Source organism: Salmo trutta, chromosome 36 (genome assembly GCF_901001165.1).
Source record: "Salmo trutta chromosome 36, fSalTru1.1, whole genome shotgun sequence".
In the NCBI taxonomy this organism is placed as follows: Eukaryota; Metazoa; Chordata; class Actinopteri; order Salmoniformes; family Salmonidae; genus Salmo; species Salmo trutta.
Genome location: NC_042992.1, coordinates 40,799,787 through 40,823,421, shown reverse-complemented (window position 1 = coordinate 40,823,421; position 23,635 = coordinate 40,799,787). Strand labels below are relative to the sequence as shown.

The following is a 23,635-nucleotide window of genomic DNA, read 5'->3' as shown; positions in this document are numbered from 1 at the left end:
GAAGAGGAGAGAGTAGCAGGAGGGAGAGAGAGCGAAGGTTGCGACGGCGCAATACCATCTGAGTAGGGGCAGAGTCAGTAGTGTTGGAGGAGAGCGAGAGGGAAAAGGATACAAGGTAGTGATCGGAGACTTGGAGGGGAGTTGCAGTGAGATTAGTAGAAGAACAGCATCTAGTGAAGATGCGGTCAAGCGTATTGCCTGCCTTGTGAGTAGGGGGGGACGGTGAGAGGGTGAGGTCAAAAGAGGAAAGGAGTGGAAAGAAGGAGGCAGAGAGAAATGAGTCAAAGGTAGACGTAGGGAGGTTAAAGTCACCCAGAACTGTGAGGGGTGAGCCATCCTCAGGAAAGGAACTTATCAAGGATTCAAGCTCATTGATGAACTCTCCAAGGGAACCTGGAGGGCGATACATGGTAAGGTTGTTAAGCTTGAATGGGCTAGTGATTGTGACAGCATGGAATTCAAAGGCGGAGATAGACAGATGGGTCAGGGGAGAAAGAGAGAAGGTACACTTGGGAGAGATGAGGATTCCAGTGCCACCACCCCGCTGACCAGATGCTCTCGGGGTGTACAAGAACACGTGGTCAGACGAGGAGAGAGCAGTAGGAGTAGCAGTGTTTTCTGTGGTAATCCATGTTTCCGTCAGCGCCAAGAAGTCGAGGGACTGGAGGGTAGCATAGGCTGAGATGAACTCTGCCTTGTTGGCCGCAGACCGGCAGTTCCAGAGGCTGCCGGAGACCTGGAACTCCACGTGGGTCGTGCGCGCTGGGACTACCAGGTTAGAGTGGCAGCGGCCACGCGATGTGAAGCGTTTGTAAGGCCTGTGCAGAGAGGAGAGAACAGGGATAGACCGACACATAGTTGATAGGCTACAGGAGAGGCTACGCTAATGCAAAGGAGATTGGCATGAAAATTAACTAAACAACTGGGGAAGCGAGAGAGCAGGGCCTCCCTCACTAACAATTCACTGAAACACTAAAACGCTAAAATATAACTTTTCTAGCTACCACTAGAAATACAATTTATGTAAACTACAGTGGTTCAATGTTTCCAGGAATAGGCTCAAACCTAGTTTATTAGATAACTTGGTACAATATTCTTCCGTGAAAACCCACGTAGTGCACCGTGTCCTATGACGCTGTAGCTAACTAGCATGCTAGCATCCTATAACACACGGTTAGCACCAATACTTGGTAACAACAAGCTACCAATGGATCATTCGTGTCCGTGTCTAGTTCATAACGCAGGAGTAATTAAACGTTGGCTAGCTAAAACAAAGTCAGTCCTGCTAGCTACACAAGTGGACTACACATCTCGAATGTTCAGAAAGTTAAGCTTATGTTGTAAAAATCTTATTGACTAAAAATGATACAGCTAGCTGGTAGGGTTAGCTAGCTAGCAGTGGGCGCGTTGTTGACTATGTTAGAAAATGTAGCTGGCTAGCTAACCTTGATAGTTACTCTGTACTACGCCTTTATCTTGATACAAAGACAACTATGTAGCTAGCTAACATTACACTAGTCAAATCGTTCCGTTGTAATGTATATAGTTTCTACAGTACTGCTAATTGGTAAAGTTGGCTAGCTAGCTGTGGTGTTATGGTGTTGACGCCGTTTCGAAAACGGCGCGAACGAACGTTTTTGTTAGTTCCTCAGAGCTACACCTTTTTCCTTGATACAAAGACAGCAGCGACAACTATGTAGCTAGCTAACAATACACTAATCAAATCGTTCCAATGTAATGTAATGAAATGTAATATTACCCGCGGAGCGAGGTGCAGCCCGACTACTCACTCCAGCATCCGGATTGAGCTTAGCCTTGATTCTCTTCAGGTAGAGGCTGCTCCTAACAGCTGAGGAGTAGAAAACGATGGGGTCCAGACAGGCATTGAAGGTGGTGAGCAGGATGGCCTTGTTGTGCCAAATAGGGACTTTTTTCTGCATGATCTCCACTACATGGGGCATGTTGTATGGCCCAAAGAAGAAGGCAAAAACCATCAGAGTCCTCAACGCCAGCCCGATGGCACACAGGCGCCGGTTTCTGGCCGATGTTGGGCAACCGAGACAGGATATGGATGAAGTTGACGTAGCAGAAGGTGCTGATCAGGAAGGGGACACAGAAGAGCTCCCGAGTGGCGCAGCGGTCTAAGGCACTGCATCTCAGTGCTAGAGGCGTCACTACAGACCCTGGTTTGATTCCAGGTTGTATCACAACCAACGTGATTGGGAGTCCCATAGGATGGCTCGCAATTGGCACAGCGTCGTCCGGATTAGGGTTTGGCCAGGGTAGGCTGTCATTGTAAATAAAAATGTGTTCTTATCTGACTTGCCTAGTTAAATAAAGGTTAAATAAATAAAAAAGAGAACCAGGGATGTTTCTAAATGTACCGGCAGATAGGTAATAAGCTGGACATCTGTGAAATTCCCATAGCAGGTTGTGTTGTGTTGTTGGCGTCTGCAGTGGACAAGGGAAAGGATCCAGAACACTACACAGGCCCGCTGTGTGGACAACCCTACCTGGTGCTGTAAATCTTATGGGATACGCCACACTGAGGAAGTGCTCCACACTTGCCGGGGTCAGGAGGAGAGTGCTGTTATAGATAGTGGAGAAGAACAGGTAGCCAGTGACTGGACACAGGAAGTAAGGGAGGGTCCAGTTCAAATAATCAACAGCCTCCTTCATCTTGAAGGGCAGGAAGGCGAGGAAGATGAGATGGTCAGGTTGGGTAGCAGAGTGTCGATGGGTTTTGGCAGGTACCTCGATCTGGAAGGTGGTGATGTAGACGAACAGTGCAAAGCCGCATGGAATGTGATCTGCTGTCATTATATTGGCAGATACTGTTAGCGCTGCAGTCATTACAAGAGAGAGGAGAGCATAATGATATCCTGACGTTTGAAAGCCAAACTATTGGGAGACAGTTATCTAAATGGAATTATTCAACTAACATCTCAGCTGATATTGCTGTCTCATTCACTTCCTGTCATGACCCCATACTAAGATATTATATGGTAGATTTATAATTACACAGTTCTGCTACTTTTTTTTATTTTTATTGAAGTGTTTGAAGAATATTTTCAGGAACACCTGTACAAAGGAAATGGATAATGGCTACGGATAAGGACTGTGAACCATGTTGCATTTGCTAAAACATCCCTCATTGATGGTACTCTTTCAAATAACAGTCATCAATTATTAAAGTAAATTTACTCACCAAAAATGTTGTTTTCTTCACTTCTTACCATACATGCACTTCAACTGGCCTCAACTTTTTTATACTCACATTAGGATGTACCTATGATGAGAAAGTTACTAAAAGGAAAATTATGAAATTATATCAACAGTTTGAGGGACTTTCACTGAAAGCTTATAATATTTTATCAGCTATTCAGTGTCTTATCTCTTTAAGTATTCTCAATTAGGCCTACTAATATAATAGTATAGATACTTTAATGGAACTGAAGCACTAAACACTATCACTTTGAATTAATCAACTTATTTATAGTTCAGAATCTTTTAAAATTGGAATGTATCCTTCAAAAGCAACCCCCAGGCACTTTGGATTCAGAAAACATATACACAACACAATATTTTTTTATTCAGACATTTTTCTTGCACAAGGAATGTAGTGATTTAAATGTAAATATTACAAAGTCAAATCCTCAATTAGAAGCAGGTTCCAGAAAACAAGTCATGTTCAGTTGAATCACATTTAGAGATTAGAGAAACATTCATATAGTCATAACAGTTTCAGGTTAGAGTATAAAGTTGATTCTGAGACTGTCAGATGCACAATGAGGACATATTTCTGATTAAGTTTATGTTCACTAGAGTTTCAGATCAGAATTAAATAGTGCATTTCACAGTCATCTTTGTAAAATCCTTAAATCTCCCAGTGTAAGCTGGTCAGTAACGTTTGATGCTGTAAATATCAGTCAATAAATGATGGTTCTATTTACATTGATCTGTTCAATACCACTTGCCCTTTGATCAATTATCTCCAGTATGTTTGGACAGAGAATTGACAGGGCATCTCTATCAAAAACTATCACCATACTTTATTGAGATACAGAAAGATACCCAGTTTCTTACAGTAAATAGAAAAATATACCGGAATACATTCAAACTATTTTTATGAATCTGGCTTTTTAAACAACGTCTCCATTGTAATTAGTCACTCAGCTGATATAGTCTTCCTGCCCTCACTCTTGGTGGCACAATCCAGACCAGACCATCACATTAGAGGGCTCGTCACTGGCTCATCTCACATAACTTTTGGTAAATGTCCTTTCCACCTGTAAAAATCTTTCCGCCTCTCAGTTCATAAGCAACAAAGGTTCTTCATATGATCACTGTGGTTTGTTATCAAGAGCTTTCTAAAGATTTCATAGCATTGAAAGCAAAGAGTATAATTTTGTCCTAAACTATTTCCCTTTGGAGTTCCACTCCCACATCTTGCATGTCTTGTTTGTGCAGATTATTCCTGATTTAACTTGGAAATGTTCCCTCACATTTGCCAGAGGGTCCCATGTGATGGTGTTGCTACCATGGCGATGGCACCCTTCTGTCTGGGTGTATCTGCTGGGCCTTCCACAGAGCCTTCCCATGAGGTCGTGGGGCGTTGCCGGGGACCGCATCAGCATGACCACAGGCTCCAGGAAGACGTTACAGGCGCTGGACAGCATGGCCTCAGTCCTCTAGTGGACTTTCTCCTGCAGCACAAAGCCCACGATGTGTGAGGTGTTGTAGGGTGTGTAGCACACCACAAACACAGCCAGCATGGAGATGGCTGTGGCCAGGTTGCGACTCTTTCCTATGGTGGGCAAGCAGGACCGCCACACCAGAGCCACACTGCGTAGCATGCAGGTGGTCACGACCAGTGGCAGCCGGAAGAGGAGGAGTGCCATCTCCAAGCGCAGCAGCAGCAGCAGGTCTTGCTGGTCCTGGATAAAGTTCTCAAAGCAGACTGATGCGTTACGGCTGGAGGTGGACACAAAGCCGCCCCGCCTTCTGCCACCAGGCCCAGACTCAGGTGCAACTCAGGTGATGAAGTAGGAGATGCAGCCCTGCCGGTACAGCTTGTAGCTGATTGGAAACTCTAAATGAACTTGAGGGTCAGGCACACCCTGATCAGTTTCACTTGTCCTCGTGATCGTCTCCACCCCCTCCAGGTGTCGCTTGTTTTCTCCAGTGTATTTATCCCTGTATTTCCTGTCTCTCTGTGCCAGTTTGTCTTGTATGTTTTCAAGTCAACCAGTGGTTTTTCCCGTTCTCCTGCTTTTTGTATTCTCCTTTTCTAGTCCTCCCGGTTTTGACCCTTGCCTGTTTTTGGCATTGTACCCACCTGCCTGACCATTCTGCCTACCTTGACCACGAGCCTGTCTGCCACTCTGTACCTCCTGGACTCTGATCTGGTTTTGACCTTTTTGCCTGTCCACGACCATTCTCTTGCTTACCCCTTTGGATTAATAAACAGTGTACGACTCCAACCATCTGCCTCCTGTGTCTGCATTTGGGTTTTGCCTTGTGCCTTGATAGTGTAAGTGATGTAAATTATTCTTAATGAGAAAGAAGATTAGAGAGAGGTTGGATGGTTGTGTGTGCAACAAAATGTAATATCTTCGATGAGAAGAGGATGACTTGTCCGGGGGTATCATCGGATGGGGCCACAGTGTCTTCTGATCCCTCCTGTCTCAGCCTCCAGTATTTATGCTGCAGTAGTTTATGTGTCGGGGGGCTAGGGTCAGTCTGTTACATCTGGAGTATTCTCTTGTCTTATCCGGTGTCCTGTGTGAATGTAAATATGCTCTCTCTAATTCTCTCTTTCTCTCTTTCTTTCTTTCTCTCGGAGGACCTGAGCCCTAGGACCATGCCTGAGGACTACCTGGCATGATGACTCCTTGCTGTCCCCAGTCCACCTGGCCATGCTGCTGCTCCAGTTTCAACTGTTCTGCCTGCGGCTACGGAACCCTGACCTGTTCACCGGACGTGCTTGTTGCACCCTCGACAATTACTATGATTATTATTATTTGACCATGCTGGTCATTTACGAACATTTTAACATCTTGACCATGTTCTGTTATAATATCCACCCGGCACAGCCAGAAGAGGACTGGCCACCCCTCATAGCCTGGTTCCTCTCTAGGTTTCTTCCTAGGTTTTTGGCCTTTCTCAGGAGTTTTTCCTAGGGAGTTTTTCCCAGCCACCGTGCTTCTTTCACATGCATTGCTTGCTGTTTGGGGTTTTAGGCTGGGTTTCTGTACAGCACTTTGAGATTTCAGCTGATGTACGAAGGGCTATATAAATAAATTTGATTTGATTTGATTTGATATGTGAGTGATATGTGAGAAAATAGAGGATGACTTGTGAGTTCTATCATTACAAAAACAATACCCCCCCTCAGTCTGCAGCTTTGTTCAAAGAGAGAAACCTGAAAAAACAGCTACCCTTATCTACAAGTATTACATTTATTCCTCCATGTGTAAGATCACCATGGGACAGTTTCCCAGACACAGATTAAAGCCTAGTTCTGGACTAGAAAGCAGGGTCAATGGAGAATCTCCATTTAAATATATTTTTAGTCCAGGACTAAGCTTAATATATGTCTGCCTTTTAAGTTTTACTTGTCAATTTGAGGTAGCTTTAATCTCTGAATTGGTATTTAGATTAGCCTTTATTTCCTTTATTCAATGAAATGCAAAGAAGAATATATAATTGCTGTAGGTTTGGTTTCTACATCACTGACACATTGACACACACACAGGTGTGATAGAAAGCAGAGGAAGTCCATTTTACTTAAAAAAACTAAACCATATCTATGCAGGGTGCAGTATGATATGTGCAGTGTGATGTGTGCAATGTGATCTGTTAATTGTATGTGTTGATGTATGTGTACAGATATAGTATCTTAATTTGATCACTCTGTTGTTGTTGACAAATTCAAATGAGCCTCGTGATTTACAGTACCAGTCAAAGGTTTGTACACCTACTATTTCAAGGGTTTTTCTTTATTTGTACTATTTTCTACATTGTAGAATAATAGTGAAGACAACAAAACCATGAAATAACACATATGTAATCATGTAGTAACCAAAAAAATTATTAAATCAAATTATATTTAATATTTGAGATTCTTCAAATAGCCACACTTTGCCTTGATGAAAGCACAGGATGAGTTAATTAGAGTTAACAGCCTCAGAAATTGTAGCCCAAATAAATGGTTCATAGAGTTCAAGTAACAGACACATCTTAACAACAACTGTTCAGAGGAGACTGTGTGAATCAGGACTTCATAGTCGAATTGCTGCAAAGAAACCACTACTAAAGGACACCAATAAGAAGAAGAGACTTGCTTGGGCCAAGAAACACGAGCAGTGGAAATTTGTCCTTTGGTCTGGAGTTCAAATTTGAGATTTTTGGTTCCAATCGCTTTGTCTTTATGAGACGTAATGTGGGGGAACGGATGATCTCCGCATGTGTATTTCCCACCGTGAAGCATGGAGGAGGAGGTGTTATGGTGTGGGGGTGCTTTGCTGGTGACACTGTCTGTAATTTATTTGGAATTCAAAGCACACTTAACCAGCATGGCTCCACAGCATTCTGCAGCGATACACCATCCCATCTGGTTTGGGCTTAGTGGGACTATAATTTGTTTTTCAACAGGACAATGACCCAACTCACCTCCAGGCTGTGTAAGTGCTATTTTACCAAGAAGGAGAGTGACGGAATCAGATGACCTGGCCTCTACAATCCCCTGACCTCAACCAAATTCAGATTGTTTGGGATGAGTCGGACCGCAGAGTGAAGGAAAAGCAGCCAACAAGTGCTCAGCATATGTGGGAACTCTTTCAAGACTGTTGAAAAAGTTCTGCCCACAAATTTTCTATAGGATTGAGGTCAGGATTTTTTGATGGCCACTCCAATACCTTGACTTTGTTGTCCTTAAGCCATTTTGCCACAACTTTGGAAGTATGCTTGGGGCATTGTCCATTTGGAAGACTCATTTGCGACCAAGCTTTAACTTCCTGACTGATGTCTTGAGATGTTGCTTCAATATATCCACATAATTTTCCATCCTCATGATGCCATCTATTTTGTGAAGGGCACCAATCCCTCCTGCAGCAAAGCACCCCCACAACATGATGCTTCCACCCCCGCGCTTCACTGTTGGGATGGTGTTCTTTGGCTTGCAAGCCTCCCCTTCTTCCTTCCACATAACGATGGTCATTATGGCCAAACAGTTCTATTTTTGTTTCATCAGACTAGAGAACATTTTTCCAAAAAGTACTATCTTTATCCCCATGTGCAGTTACAAACCGTAGTCTGGCTTTTTTATGGCGGTTTTGGAGCAGTGGCTTCTTCCTTGCTGAGCGGCTGTTCAGGTTATGTCGATATAGGACTCGTTTTACTGTGGATATAGATACTTTTGTACGTGTTTCCTCCAGCATCTTCACAAGGTCCTTTGCTGTTGTTCTGGGATTGATTTGCACTTTTCGCACCAAAGTATGTTCATCTCTAGGAGACAGAACGCGTCTCCTTCCTGAGCGGTATGATGGCTGCGTGGTCCCATGGTGTTTATACTTGCGTACTATTGTTTGTACAGATGAACGTGGTACCTTCAGGCATTTGGGAAAAAAAATTCTGAGGTCTTGGCTGATTTCTTTTGATTTTCCCATGATGTCAAGCAAAGAGGCACTGAGTTTGAAGGTAGGCCTTGAAATACATCCACAGGTACACCTCCAATTGACTCAAATTATGTCAATTAGCCTATCAGAAGCTTCTAAAGCCATGCCATATTTTTCTGGAATTTTCCAAGCTGTTTAAAAGCACAGTCAACTTAGTGTATGTAAACTTCTGACCCACTGGAATTGTGATACAGTGAACTATAATTGAAATAATCTGTCTGTAAACAGTTGTTGGAAAAATCGAAGTAGATGTCCTAACCAACTTGCCAAAGCTATAGTTTGTTAACAAGAAAATCGTGGAGTGGTTTAAAAACTAGTTTTGATGACTCCACCCTAAGTATATGTAAACTTCCGACTTCAACTGTATGAAAAAACTAATATTATGAAAAAAAGATTCTTAGAAATATCTGTCTCCTTCCTCCTCTTGAAAACATACTATCTGACATAAGCACATTTGGAAAAATTACGACAGGTAGTTTGCGAGGATTATTATTAATGATTCTCTTTCCTGTGCGTAATTACCTTGTTTTTATCAAGCTACCTCCTAGTATGAGACAAAGGTCACGGCCTAATAACCACCAAGCCCAGGACTCTGTATCAAAACAACCTATTTTGGGCTACATCACAAATGGCACCCTATGCCCTATATACCTACAGTGCATTCGGAAAGTATTCAGACCACTTCACTTTTTCAACATTTTGTTACCTTAGTCTTATTTTAAAATTAAATAATTTATTTCCCACATCCATCTACACACAATACCCCATAATGACAAAGCAATAACAGGTTTTTAGACAATTATGCTAATTTATCAAAAATAAAACACTAAGACATACATTTACATATGTATTCAGACCCTTTACTCAGTACTTTGTTGAAACACCTTTGACAGCGATTACAGCCTCAAGTCTTCATGGATACGATTCTACAAGCTTGGCACAACTGTGTTTGGAGAGTTTCTCCCATTCTTCTCGACAGATCCTCTCAAGTTCTGTCAGGTTGGATGGGGAGCGTCGCTGCACAGCTATTTTCAGGTCTCTCCAGAGATGTTCGATCAGGTTCAAGTCTGGGCTCTGGCTGGGCCACTCAAAGACATTCAGAGACTTGTCCTGAAGCCACTCCCGCGTTTTGTTGGCTGTGTGCTTAGTGTCGTTGTCCTGTCTGAGGTCCTGAATGCTATGGAGCAGGTTTTCATTAAGGATCTCTCTGTACTTTGCTCCGTTCATATTTCCTTCAGTCTTGAGTAGTCTCCCAGTCCCTGCCTCTGAAAAACATCCCCACAGCATGATGCTGCCACCGCCATGCTTCACTGTAGGGATTGTGCCAGGTTTCCTCCAGATGTGATGCTTGGCATTCAGGTTAAAGTGTCAAATCTTGGTTTCGTCAGACCAGAGAATCTTGTTTCTCATGGTCTGAGTCCTTTAGGTGCCTTTAGACAAAATCCAAGTGGGCTGTCATGTACCTTTTACAGAGGAGTGGCTTCCATCTGGCCACTCTACCATAAAGGCCTGATTGATGGAGTGCTGCATAGATGGTTGTCCTTCTGGAAGGTTCTCCCATCTCCACAGAGGAACTCTGGCTCTGCCAGAGTGACCATCAGGTTATTGGTCACCTACCTGACCATGGCCCTTCTCCCCAATTGCTCAGTTGGCCAGGTGGACAGCTCTAGGAAAAGCTGGTTCCAAACTTCTTCCATTTAAGAATTATGGGGGCCACTGTGTTCTTGGGGACCTTCAATGCTGCAGAATTGTTTTGCTACCCTTCCCCAGATCTGTGCCTCGACACAATCCTGTCTCGGAGCTCTACGTACAATTCCTTCGACCTCATGGCCTGGTTTTTACTCTGACATGCACTGTCAACTGTGGGACCTTATATAGACAGGTGTGTGCCTTTCCAAATCATGTCCAATCAAATGAATTTACCACAGGTGGACTCCAATCAAGTTGTATAAACATCTCAAGGATGATCAATGGAAACAGGATGCACCTGAGCTCAATTTCAAGTCTCATAGCAAAGGGTCTGAATACTTATGGAAATAAGATGTTTTTTTTGTTTTAAACATTAAAAACCTGTTTTCGCTTTGTTCTTATGGGGTATTGTGTGTAGATTGATGAGGAAAAAAATACAATTTAATACATTTTGAATAAGGCTGTAATGTAACAAAATGTGGAAAAAGAGAATGGGTCTTTATACTTTCCAAATGTACTCTTCCCAAATCTTGACCAGAGCCCATTATCTGATCACAAGTACTGCACTATATAGGATGCCATTTGGGATCAAGTCTTGGCCAAACAATGTGTGGATAGATGGAGGATAAACAGGGCCATTAATGCTAATGCTCAATTAACATAGATTACCTTAAACATGTGTTATGGAATAGGTTAGGTAGTTTAGTTCTTAGGAGCACAATTAGACCCTACTCTACCACTTCCACACTCCATCACCAGGTGGCAGCGTACTCTGCCAGGAAGTCTTGATTGTGCACAGATGTGGGAATTAGAGGGTGTGGCTGCTTGCAGAGCCTTGAGCCTGCTGGAGTTTGATGGCCATTTCGTTTACTTTTTGCATATATTTATTTTAGTCACCATAAACTGAACACACAATAATGCTTTTGGGCTGGCTGACCAAGAGTCAAGACAGAGCTGGCTCTGGATCCTGGTAAGGTTGCCATCTCTTGGGGCACATGCATACAACACAGTCTGCATACTCTGACATCTCACATTAATGCACACAATAAATCAGGTAACAGACTATTTAGCTAGGCCTAGGACTCCTAGAATTAGCAAGTGAAGCAGTGTCAGTAGGCAAGCTAGCTGATTTCTTACATGTGCAAATTAGTCATGTTTCTTGAATGAAATCACCTTCAGAGATAACCTGCCTCCCCGAGAAACTAGATAGGCCAACCTTTCAATCAGGAAAAAAATTCTCAGATTATTCAGAAAAATTATCATGTAATTTACGTCAATAGCATCCCATTCTATTGATATCAATATCTTTACAAATGTTGATGATACAGTTGAACAGAATGAACTCTTAGGAGAATTACTTACATTGAAAAGGTTACTTAAAGATGCACTGTGCAGAAATTGCTCCACCATTTCCTGGTTGCTAAACTTCTAATAGTTCGCCTAATTTCAGTTAATGTGACAAAACAAGCAAGTATAGTGTAGAGAATCATTGTTCCATCTAAACCACTTTAATATATTTTCAATAACCAATAATATTATATTTTCAGCTGTTTTGAAACAAAACCGAAAAGACACAAAAACAAAACTTTAGAACGGGAAGCATAAAAATAAGGCACATAGAACAGACCAAGTAACCTTTTCTTAGACTTGCTTTGAAAGAAAATGACATAACTCATATTTCTATGTGAAACTGGTCAGGTCGCCCAAAAAGTTACATATTGCAGTTTTAATATGATGCCTATCTTTTTTGATACACAATGTTCAATTGATAACACATAATGGAACTTACAGAAGATAGGTGTAAGACTATGACCACTGTAAAACGCACAGAAAACACAAGGGCCTAAAAGATAAACATAGACACAAAGACACAATTGAGATGCGAATGTGGATATTTATGGTATGGTTAATAAATTGAGGGAAATAAGGTTACGGTCAGAGAACCCTAAGGTTGTGTGTGAGATGATGTGGTGAGCCTAGGCCAGCTCCAGGTTGTGTCTCCCGCTGGAGTTGGTGAGGGGGACCACGGCGCCAGAGGACACGTCAGTGAAGGCAGCAGAGGCGAGGCGGCCGCGTGTCTCAAGGCTGCGCTGCTCTAGAAAGAGGGCGTCCTTCTTACGGGACAGATCCTCCTCCATATGGGCCTGGTGCAGCTGGAGGGCCTGGAGGGCGTACCTGGGGGAGGAGGAGAAAGGAGGAAGATAGACATGGGACATGTTATTGGCATGGGATGGTTCATTCTCATTTTGTTCATAAGAATCAATAGTTGTCTACATTAGATGTAATTCAGAAAGACATTACTCACTGAGCCTGGGCCAGTTTCTGTTTCAGTGCCAGAATGGTGGCCTCCAGCTGATTAGCTTCATCCACAAGCCCATACTGAACCTGGTTCAAACGCAACAAGCTGATAAAGTCCAGTTTTAATCTGTTGACCTCTCCAATACAACATTCCTGTTCATTCTTACAATTGTTTTACAGTACAGTTGGAAAAAAACATTTTCACGACCACAAAACCTATTGAAAATTACAGTAAATGAGCTTGTGCCCGTACGGGTGTAGCCTACCTCGTCCCTACAGAGATCCACTCCAGGCCTCTTGGTCCTGTTCTCCAGCCGTGTGTGGACCAGCTTTAGTGGCGCCATCTTAGCCTGGAGATCGTCCTCTAGACTACGGATGTCCCTCTCCATATCTGAGATCTCATCCTGGGACTAACAAACAAACAGACATCCATATGATCCCGGCTAGGGTTGTGGCAGTCATGAAATTTTGTCAGCATGTGATTGTCAAGCAAATAACTGCTGGTCTCACATCATTGACCGTTAATAAACACATTTAGCATCTCCTGGCTTCCACAGATAGCCTACACGCCACTGATGCAGACCTTTGGAACATCTACATTTTAAAATCCATGTAATATAGCCTACACCATCCCTATAAATCCATTATTTATTTTAGACAGGTCTAAAGAAACATGATATGAAGGAAATGTAGTCTATTTCAGAATAACAGAATAGCATACTCTGAGTTGTCCTTATGTTAGGCCCTGATCTGGCTAAGCCATATGGCTGTGGGCTACACAGGTTCATGTAGCGGACAAGATTTGCTTAGAATTCAGTGGCATTATTTTATATTTTATAGTATGAAGAATACAATTGAACATAGCTGAATAAAATAGAAAGGATATTTTCTCCAAACCATTTGAGGGAGTGCGTACATGCTTTGGCAAAGTGGGTGGGGTTGTATCCTGCCTGGTTGGCCCTGTCCGGGGGTATCGTCGGACGGGGCCACAGTGTCTATGAACGTTTGAACATCTTGGCCATGTACTGTTATAATCTCCACCCGGCACAGCCAGAAGAGGACGGGCCACCCCTCAGAGCCTGGTTTCTTCCTAGTTTCCAACCTTTCTAGGGAGTTTTACCTAGCCAGTGTGCTTCTACATTTGCATTGCTTGATGTTTGGGGTTTTAGGCTGGGTTTCTGTATAGCACTTTGTGACATCGGCTGATGTAAAAAGGGCTTTATAAATAAATTTCATTGATTGATTTTGTGTTGAGCGGTTAACAAAGAAACAGGTTCTCCTATATGCTTAATTTAGAGCTATTTATGTAACTTTAGTTGTGATACAAAGGCTATTTCTTTTGATTTTGAATACATTCTAAGGCTGCATGATGCGACTCTAATGATGACTTGAATCCCCTTTCAGTGGCCATTGTGCCCTTGGGAATTATAATTATTATATTCAGCGCTTCTCCCAGCTGCGTGCTCCGAAGCATCACTAACTCACATGACTCTGTCATGTGATCGGGTCTTTCTCACAGTGTACAAGTGAAGACAGAAACATCGGGGGCGCAACTGCGCTCATCCTTATCCAATTCCGAGGCGCATATTGAAGATATTGAAAGAACAGACAAAAAGATGAGTAGGCCTAACGAAAAGCAAAAGCACTAGCCTATGTCAATCTACTATCCCACATAGTACAAAAGTTGACCTATTCTGTGTGAGAAATAAATATTCCAAACATAGTCTGGGAAAGTTGTTGGATGCGATAGATCCCAAATGAATACAACCACTAGCATTGAGAAAAAAGTTTTTAAGCAATGAGGTCGATGGAACAGATCAGAACGTTTAGCTTAATATGACCCCACTGTCCGCTACAAGTCCATGCTGCTTGCCTACGGAGCTGTGAGGGGAACGGCACCTCCGTACCTTCAGGCTCTGATCAGTCCCTACACCCAAACAAGGGCACTGCGTTCATCCACCTCTGGCCTGCTCGCCTCCCTACCTCTGAGGAAGCACAGCTCCCGCTCAGCCCAGTCAAAACTGTTCGCTGCTCTGGCACCCCAATGGTGGAACAAGCTCCCTCACGACGCCAGGACAGCGGAGTCAATCACCACCTTCCGGAGACACCTGAAACCCCACCTCTTTAAGGAATACCTGGGATAGGATAAAGTAATCCTTCTACCCCCCCCCCCCTCCGAAAGATTTAGATGCACTATTGTAAAGTGGTTGTTCCACTGGATATCTTAAGGTGAATGCACCAATTTGTAAGTCGCTCTGGATAAGAGCGTCTGCTAAATATCTTAAATGTAAATATGTTGATAAACTATTAGATTAATTCTTCACATTATAGCGCAAATGTTCCTATGAGCAGGAAAACACCATTCTCAAAAGTGACCACAAATACGATTATGTATGTAATGCTTTTATTTTAAAGGTGCATTTTTATGGTAAATTATCCTCCCCAAACTTGAAACTCACGCGCTGCGTACGTATGCCAGTTAGGCTCTACACCTGTTGTAAAGCGTATTAATGTGCTTAATTTTAAGAAGTTATTTGGTTCACTTTTGTTGCGATACAAACCTTATCAAAACATATAGGCTTATGGGCTAGGCTACATGAGTTGTGCGACTATGATTTAAAAGCCGCAACAACAAAAAAAGGCATGCGCTGTTTATAAATCAGACTATTATTGATTTAATCTTGTCTTTACATATAGTAAATAATATATGTGTGAAATATGTTTTGATTTAGAATGGACCATTATCATGTCTCGAAACAGGGGCAGGGGAAAATGGAGGACGATTTTCCCGTGGTTCATTTCCATGCCAGCCTGATGTAAAGAGAAGCAATGTGTATAATATTAGGACAGTTGAGAAATAAATATAGTAGGCCTAGCCTATAGAAAGCTGATGGGATCTTCTTTTTAATAGAGGCCATCACTCTGTTTGAGCTCTCATGATGTGTTTGATTAGATTTTTGATAACATTTGCATTGATGTCAGAGTGTTTAGAGTGACAATAGAGTGCTGAGTACCAGGCAGTTAGAAAGTTTGGTAGGCTACTAATGACCATCAGCAGCATCCGAGCTTGGAGAAGCCTAGTTACCGTGACTAAATAGTCACATGGAATTTAACTGACATTATGACTCGTGACCGCCGGTGTGGCGGTAATACGGTCACCGTAACAGCCCTAATCCTGGTCACTCTTCTAAACATTTGACCCCACTGTAGAAGACAGGTTAGGCCAAGCCACAGTTAATTTTGACCTGCAGCCTAAAGCTTTGTGCCTAATTCTGCAAGTTAACGCCTTGCATGTCTTCAACATTTATAAAATCAGTTTGGCACTGAGGAGGAAGAAGAGGTGGAGAAAGGTTGACAACTCACGCTCTTCATCTGCCACTGCGTCTCATCGCAGGCCTGCTCCAGGTGGTGAGTGCGTTTACGGATGGCAAACACTGTGGCGATTCGCTGAGCATCCAGCTCATTCTGCAACTGAGGGATGACAACCCAGATATAACACACATCTTCACCTAACTCTCACTAGTCTTACAGGGACATATTCTAGCAATATCTATGAAGCAGACCCAACCAGATACCACACACAACAACAGAGAGCTCTGTGAAAGCAGTGAGAGTGTGCATCCCAAATGGCACCCTATTCCCTATGTAGTGCACTACTTTTGACCCTTTGAGCCCTGAATCAAAAGTAAGGCAATAGGGTGACTTTTGGGACGGACCCAGAGAAAGTGCTGTTTTATAGGAGCCAATACAGAAAAGTGCTATTGTTATAGGGCTGGCCATATGATAACGCTACACTCCTCTCTTCCTACCCCAGGCCCCATTTCACACCTGTACCCTGGTGACACGCATGTCCTCCCTCAGCTGCAGTGACGCCTGCATCTCCTCCTGAGCTCGGGCCACGTTGTACTGGCTGAACTGCTCCCACTGCTGGGGGGTGGTGGAACTGCAACAGCACATTTTACACATTCAGGTACAGGTATTTTACAGCAGTGGCTAAGATGAGGGAGGATGATTCTTTTTTTTTTTATGAGCATGGCCTTATTTCTATTACAGCATATTGGATGACTGTCATTTATATTCCATTAACCAAGCTCAATTTAACATTGATAGGTTTAGGCTACCGTATGAGACTCACATTTTCCCTGTACCCATCACAAGGTTGCTACAAACGATGAATGAAAGTTTACAACGTGCACAGGGTGAGAATTTTCAGTAATCAAGGTGACAGACATTGATACGTTCAATACCGCCTTGCACACTATTGCCTGCATCTAGCCAATCTATGCTGTAATCAGTCAAACAATTGCAAATGTGAGTTTTTACAGGTGTTTATCCTTGTTTTGTTTACTTCAGTTTAAGATTTTTTTTCAACAGAAACAGTGGGATGAATACATCTCTGATCACACGCAAACACAGTTCACTTTCATAGCAGCCACAAAAACAGCACGATCACTTTGCTCATTGTGTGTGTATGTATGTATGTATGTATGTATGTATGTATGTATGTATGTATGTATGTATGTATGTATGTATGTATGTATGCATGTATGCATGTATGCATGTATGTATGTATGTATATACAGTTGAAGTCGGAAGTTTACATACACTGAGGTTGGAGTCATTAAAACTAGTTTTCCAACCACTCCACAAGTTTCTTGTTAACAAACTATAGTTTTGGCAAGTCGGTCAGGACATCTACTTTGTGCATGACACAAGTAATTTTTCCAACAACTGTTTACAGACAGATTATTTCACTTATAATTCACTGTATCACAATTCCAGTGGGTCAGAAGTTTACATACACTAAAATGACTGTGCTTTTAAACAACTTCGAAATTCCATAAAATTATGTCATGGCTTTAGAAGCTTCTGATAGACTAACTGACAATTTGAGTCAATTGGAGGTGTACCCGTGGATGTATTTCAAGGCCTACCTTCAAACTCTTTGCTTGACATCATGGGAAAATCAAAAGAAATCAGCCAAGACATCAGAAAAGAATTGTAGACCTCCATAAGTCTGTTTCATCCTTGGGAGCAATTTCCAAATGCCTGAAGGCACCACGTTCATCTGTACAAACAATAGTACGCAAGTATAAACACCATGGGACCACGCATCCGTCATGCCCCTCAGGAAGGAAATGTGTTCGGTCTGCTAGAGATGAACATACTTTGGTGCCAAAAGTGCAAATCAATCCCAGAACAACAGCAAAGGACCTTGTGATAGTGCTGGAGGAAACAGGTACAAACACCATTCCAACCGTGAAGCATGGGGGTGGCAGCATCATGTTGTGGGGGTGCTTTGCTGCAGGAGGGACTGGTGCACTTCACAAAATAGATGGCATCATGAGGACGGAAAATTTTGTGGATATATTGAAGCAACATCTCAAGACATCAGTCAGGAAGTTAAAGCTTGGTCGCAAATGGGTCTTCCAAATGGACAATGACCCCAAGCATACTTCCAAAGTTGTGGCAAAATGCCTTAAGGACAACAAAGTCAAGGTATTGGAGTGGCCATGACCTCAATCCGCGAACATTTGTGGGCAGAACTGAAAAAGCGTGTGCGAGCAACGAGGCCTACAAACCTGACTGAGTTACACCAGCCCTGTCAGGAGGAATGGGCCAAAATTCACCCAACTTAAGCTTGTGGAAAGCTTCCCGAAACGTTTGACCCAAGGTAAACAATTTCAAGGCAATGCTACCAAATACTAATTGAGTGTATGTAAACTTCTGACCCACTGGGAATGTGATGAAAGAAATAAAAGCTGAAATAAATCTTTTCTTACCACTATTATTCTGACACTTCACATTCTTAAAAAAAAGTGGTGATCCTAACTGACCTAAGACAGGGAATTTTTACTAGGATTAGTAAAAATTGTGAAAAACTGATCAGGAATTGTGAAAAACTGAGTTTAAATGTATTTGGCTTAGCTGTATGTAAACTTCCAACATCAACTGTATCAGTTTGTCTCTGTGGATGGTTTGTCCTCTGACAAATCAATGGTAAGTTTTGGTGTTCCTGAAGGTTCCGTTTTACCACACTGGTACACGTGTGTGTGTGTGTGTATCCATGCATGCACGCACGCACGCACACACGCACACACACCAGTTACGTTTGGACACACCTACTCATTCAAGGGTTTTTCTTGATTTTTACTATTTTCTACATTGTAGAATAATATCGAAGACAAAAAAACTATGAAATAACACATGTAGTAACCAAAAGAAGTGTTAAACAAATCAAAATATATTTGAGGTTCTTCAAATAGCCACCCTTTGCCTTGATGACAGCTTTGCACACTCTTGGCATTCTCTCAACCAGCTTCATGAGGTAGTCACCTGCAGTGCATTTCAATTAACAGGTGTGTCTTGTTAATTTGTGGAATTTCTTTCCTTCTTAATGCGTTTGAGCCAATCAGTTGTGTTGTGACAAGGTAGGGATGGTATACAGAAGATAGCCCTATTTAGTAAAAGACCAAGTCCATATTATGTCAAGAACAGCTCAAATAAGCAAAGAGAAATGACAGTCCATCATTAGTCAACACGGAAAGTTAAGATCTTTGAAAGTCTCTTCAAGTGCAGTCGCAATAAACATCAAGCACTATGATGAAACTGGCTCTCATGAGAACCGCCACAGCAAAGGAAGACCCAGAGTTACCTCTGCTGCAGAGAATAAGTACATTAGATTTAACTGCACCTCAGATTGCAGCCCAAATAAATGCTTCAGAGTTCAAGTAATAGACACTTCTCAAAATCAACTGTTGAGAGGAGACTGTGTGAATCAGGCCTTCATGGTCGAATTGCTGCAAAGAAACCACTGCTAAAGGACACCAATAAGAAGAAGAGACTTGCTTGGGCCAAGAAGCATGAGCAATGGACATTAGACCGGTGGAAATCTGTTGTTTGGTCTGATAAGTCCAAATTTGAGATTTTTGGTTCCAACCATGGTGTCTTTGAGTAGGTGAACGAATAATCTCTGCATGTGTGGTTCCTGTTGGAAAAGCATTCCTCATGAAGCTGGTTGAGAGAATGCCAAGAGTGTGCAAAGCTGTCATCAAGACTAAGGGTGGCTACTTTTGTGGAGAAATTACAAGATTGTTAATAATACTGTTATTGCACCAAATGGTTGTTTCATGCAACAAAATAGGGTTCTTAGAACTCTATTGTGTCTATGTGAACTGAGAGGAGCTTCAGAGATTTAACTCTAGCAACTGATTTATGATGGTCTTGTCCTCTCTCGGAGCCCACATTCCATAGAATGAGTTGGTGTTTGTGTGCCGGGAGGTACCAGGGTGGAGATGGCTCCTGTATGGATAATGATGAGAGGAACTTTACCCTTTGCATGTGGACTTCAGCGCACAACACATCAGCTGTCTTTGACCAGGTGAAAAAAAACCTATCCAAGCCAAACCTTCATATCATGACTGCTATACACAGCCTACATCGTTGTCACGCCATATTCAACATAGCTACTAGAACTAACGCTCTAGTAGACCAGCTACAATCATGTAGTACGGTGTACAGCCAGAAAGCAGTTACACCGGCGAGCCCCAGTGGCAATAAATTAAAACCAAAAGCCATAACCAGCCAGCGAACATAGCATCCCTCTCTGTTTGTTGGTTTGGCAATGCCACTGTCAGCCAGAAAAATATGCTGAGAAGGATTATCACCACAGCAAGCAAGGTACTTGGAATCAAACAGACAGGCTTGGATGAGATCTTTAAGGTCAGGGCCCTCAGCAAGAGTCACAAAAGTATTTTAGACCCAAGTAACCCCCTGTACCCGGACTTTTAACTATTCCCTTCTGGGTGTGGTTATAGGGCACCCCCCGGCAGGAAAAACAGAACTAGACAATTTGTGCCAGGTGTGATATCCCTCCTAAACAGCTCAGGCTAATGTTCCTATCGACCCAGTAAGGCCACCAGGCTAGTCTCTTTTTATTGGTATATAACTTATGAATGTTGTATTGTCAATTCATTTGTTCTACTGTATTTAAACACCACTTTAAACGTGTACATGATACTGCAAAAATAATCCCCATAGGGACAATAAAGTCTGTAGGTGAGTATGTTTGAGCTGGGTGTTTGAGTAGGCTAAACTAGCTTGCTGCATTCACTAGCTAAGTGAAAGTGAAAGAAAAAAATTACAACCAAATATAGCCAGGTCTCTCTTCCTCTTGCTTCTCCTTAATTTTAGGAAATTAATTTGTTCAAAACTGTTCAACTATTGTCTTTCTCTCTCTTGGAGTAAAAAACTCTACATGTACATTCAATTCATTTGAAAGGCAAGTGGTGGCATTGCAGAAAATCATTGGATGAATTGAGTTCCTTGGTAAATTAATATTGTAGCTAGTTAGACACGCATTTGCACTTAAGAATTGCAATTGTATGAGGTGCTCATTGACGACACAAGATAAGAAGGTTTGATCTAGACATCCTGCTCCGAATTTCAGAAGGCCTAGTATTTCTTTGTATTATACTGTACACCCTCATTCCAGCTCACCCTATGGGTATGCGCAGGGGGTTGGGCTTCAGGGAGATCTTAGGTGATGTCACAGTGATAGACAAGCAGGAGAGGTCAATGTCCTGGGCCTCAATCTTGTTCTGAAGGTCATGGGTCAGCTGCTGCCGGGACACCTGAAGAAGACTGGAGAGAACAGCCATTGACAAGTACTGAGACCGCAAAATATGTGATAGAGCGGCACCAGAGTTGAAATAGAAACATGTCTTACCTTTTTGTAGTTAATAAATTCAATGTGAAACATATCTATAGTATGATTAACATGGTGACGCAACGTACTTACGCGTCGTCTCCGTGCTGCTGTGCAGTTTGTCGCTACTTGGCTACCTACCAAACTCACTTTTTACTCTTAATAACCATTTAATCAAACTCTGTATTTAACAAGTTTACAAACGTCTTAGTTTTGTCCTCACATAACACTTTTAATTCAACTTTTTCACCCCGGACGCTTTATCTGCACATGGATCTGCAGGACCTCCTCCGGCCAAAAAAGCAAAATAACATTATGCCTTCTCATTGCAGTCGCTGTAGTCATAATATGTCACCTTATATAGTGAGAATAGGCGAGTTGCAAGCTCGGCTTCAGACGCAATCGTTAGGCATGGGCAATTTAAGTGTAGAAAAGAATGATACAGCATCGATGCCACCAGTAAATACAGGTAAACCCAGCAAAAAAAAGAAACGGCCCTTTTTCAGGACCCTGTCTTTCAAAGATGATTAGAAAAAATCCAAATAACTTCACAGATCTTCATTGTAAAGGGTTTAAACACTGTTTCCCATGCTTGTTCAATGAACCATAAACAATTAATGAACATGCACCTGTGGAACCGTCGTTAAGACACTAACAGCTTACAGATAGTAGGCAATTAAGGTCACAGTTATGAAAACTTAGGCCTTTCTACTGACTCTGAAAAACACCAAAAGAAAGATGCCCAGGGTCCCTGCTCATCTGCGTGAACGTGCCTTAGGCATGCTGCAAGGAGTCATGAGGACTGCAGATGTGGCCAGGACAATAAATTGCAATGTTCGTACTGTGAGACAGTGCTACAGGGAGACAGGACGGACAGCTGATCGTCCTCGCAGTGGCATACCACGTGTAACACCACCTGCGCAGGATCGGTACACCCGAACATCACACCTGTGGGACAGGTACAGGATGGCATCAACAACTGCCCGAGTTACACCAGGAACGCACAATCCCTCCATCAGTGCTCAGACTGTCTGCAATAGGTTGAAGAGGCTGGACTGAGGGCTTGTAGGCCTGTTGTAAGGCAGGTCCTCACCACAAATCACCGGCAACAACGTTGCCTATGGGCACAAACCCACCATCGCTGGACCAGACAGAACTGGCAAAAAGAGCTCTTTATTGACGAGTCACGGTTTTGTCTCACCGGGGTGATGGTCAGATTCGTGTTTATTGTCGAAGGAATGAGCGTTACTCTGTACTCTGGAGCGGGATTGATTTGGAGGTGGAGGATCCGTCATGGTCTGGGGCGGTGTGTCACAGCATCATCGGACTGAGCTTGTTGTCATTGCAGGCAATCTCAACGCTGTGTGTTACAGGGAAGACATCTTCCTCCCTCATGTGGTACCCTTCCTGCAGGCTCATCCTGACATGATCCTCCAGCATGGCAATGCCACTAGCCATACTGCTCGTTCTGTAGTGATTTCCTGCAAGACAGTGTTCTGCCATGGCCAGCGAAGAGCCCGGATCTCAATCCCATTGAGCACGTCTGGGACCTGTTGGATCGGAGGGTGAGGGCAAGGGCCATTCCCCCCCAGAAATGTCCGGGAACCTACAGGTGCCTTGGTGGAAGAGTGGGGTAACATCTCACAGCAAGAACTGGCAAATCTGGGGCAGTCCGTGAGGAGGAGATGCACTGCAGTACATAATGCAGCTGGTGGCCACACCAGATACTGACTCTTACTTTTGATTTTGACCCCCCCTTTGTTCAGGGACACATTATTCCATTTATGTTAGTCACAAGTCTGTGGAACTTGTTCAGTTTATGTCTCAGTTGTTGAATCTTGTTATGTTCATACAAATATTTATACATGTTAAGTTTGCTGAAAATAAACAGTTGACAGTGAGAGGACATTTCTTTTTTTGCTGAGTTCAGTAGTGTTAATCCCCCTCTACAGTCCCTGCAGCCGGACAATTTTCTCATGGGTTCTGGAAAGGAATGCTGTCAGTATGCCCAACTGGTGTCGCTCATTCAGCCGATAGAAACTGTCAAACAGTTTTCCCCACTAAGCAACAAGTCTGAGTCAGAGCCTTCACAAGTCCAACCACCCGTTACAGGGTCGGAGCTGCCGAAGCCGACCCCATTACCCGCAATATTACACTTAAAAATAATCATCCAGACATCATACATTGTTACCAGGGGGCAGGACTACCGACGTAAAGGTTAATCTGAAGATGGTGCTGGCTGAGGCTAAAACTGGTGAGTGTT

General features: G+C 42.9%; 1 protein-coding gene and 1 pseudogene across 4 annotated transcripts in view; both read right to left on the bottom strand.

Annotated features, from left to right (window-relative positions):
• Positions 1-1,748: 1,748 nt before the first annotated feature.
• Positions 1,749-4,679, bottom strand: LOC115176146 (free fatty acid receptor 3-like; annotated as a pseudogene).
• A 6,559-nt stretch (positions 4,680-11,238) lies between these two features.
• Positions 11,239-23,635, bottom strand: part of tekt2 (tektin 2 (testicular)) — a 29,391-nt gene continuing 16,994 nt past the window's right edge. For 3 of the 4 annotated variants that reach the window (XM_029735925.1, XM_029735922.1, XM_029735924.1), the window contains exons 5-10: positions 21,165-21,308; positions 16,494-16,608; positions 16,029-16,136; positions 12,932-13,075; positions 12,673-12,752; positions 11,239-12,542 (exon numbers count right to left, since the gene is read on the bottom strand). In XM_029735925.1, coding sequence (XP_029591785.1) covers positions 12,344-12,542; positions 12,673-12,752; positions 12,932-13,075; positions 16,029-16,136; positions 16,494-16,608; positions 21,165-21,308 — 790 coding nt within the window. In that variant the 3' untranslated portion in view covers positions 11,239-12,343. The remainder of the gene's footprint in view (positions 12,543-12,672; positions 12,753-12,931; positions 13,076-16,028; positions 16,137-16,493; positions 16,609-21,164; positions 21,309-23,635) is intronic. The other variant, XM_029735923.1, reaches the window with a different exon arrangement.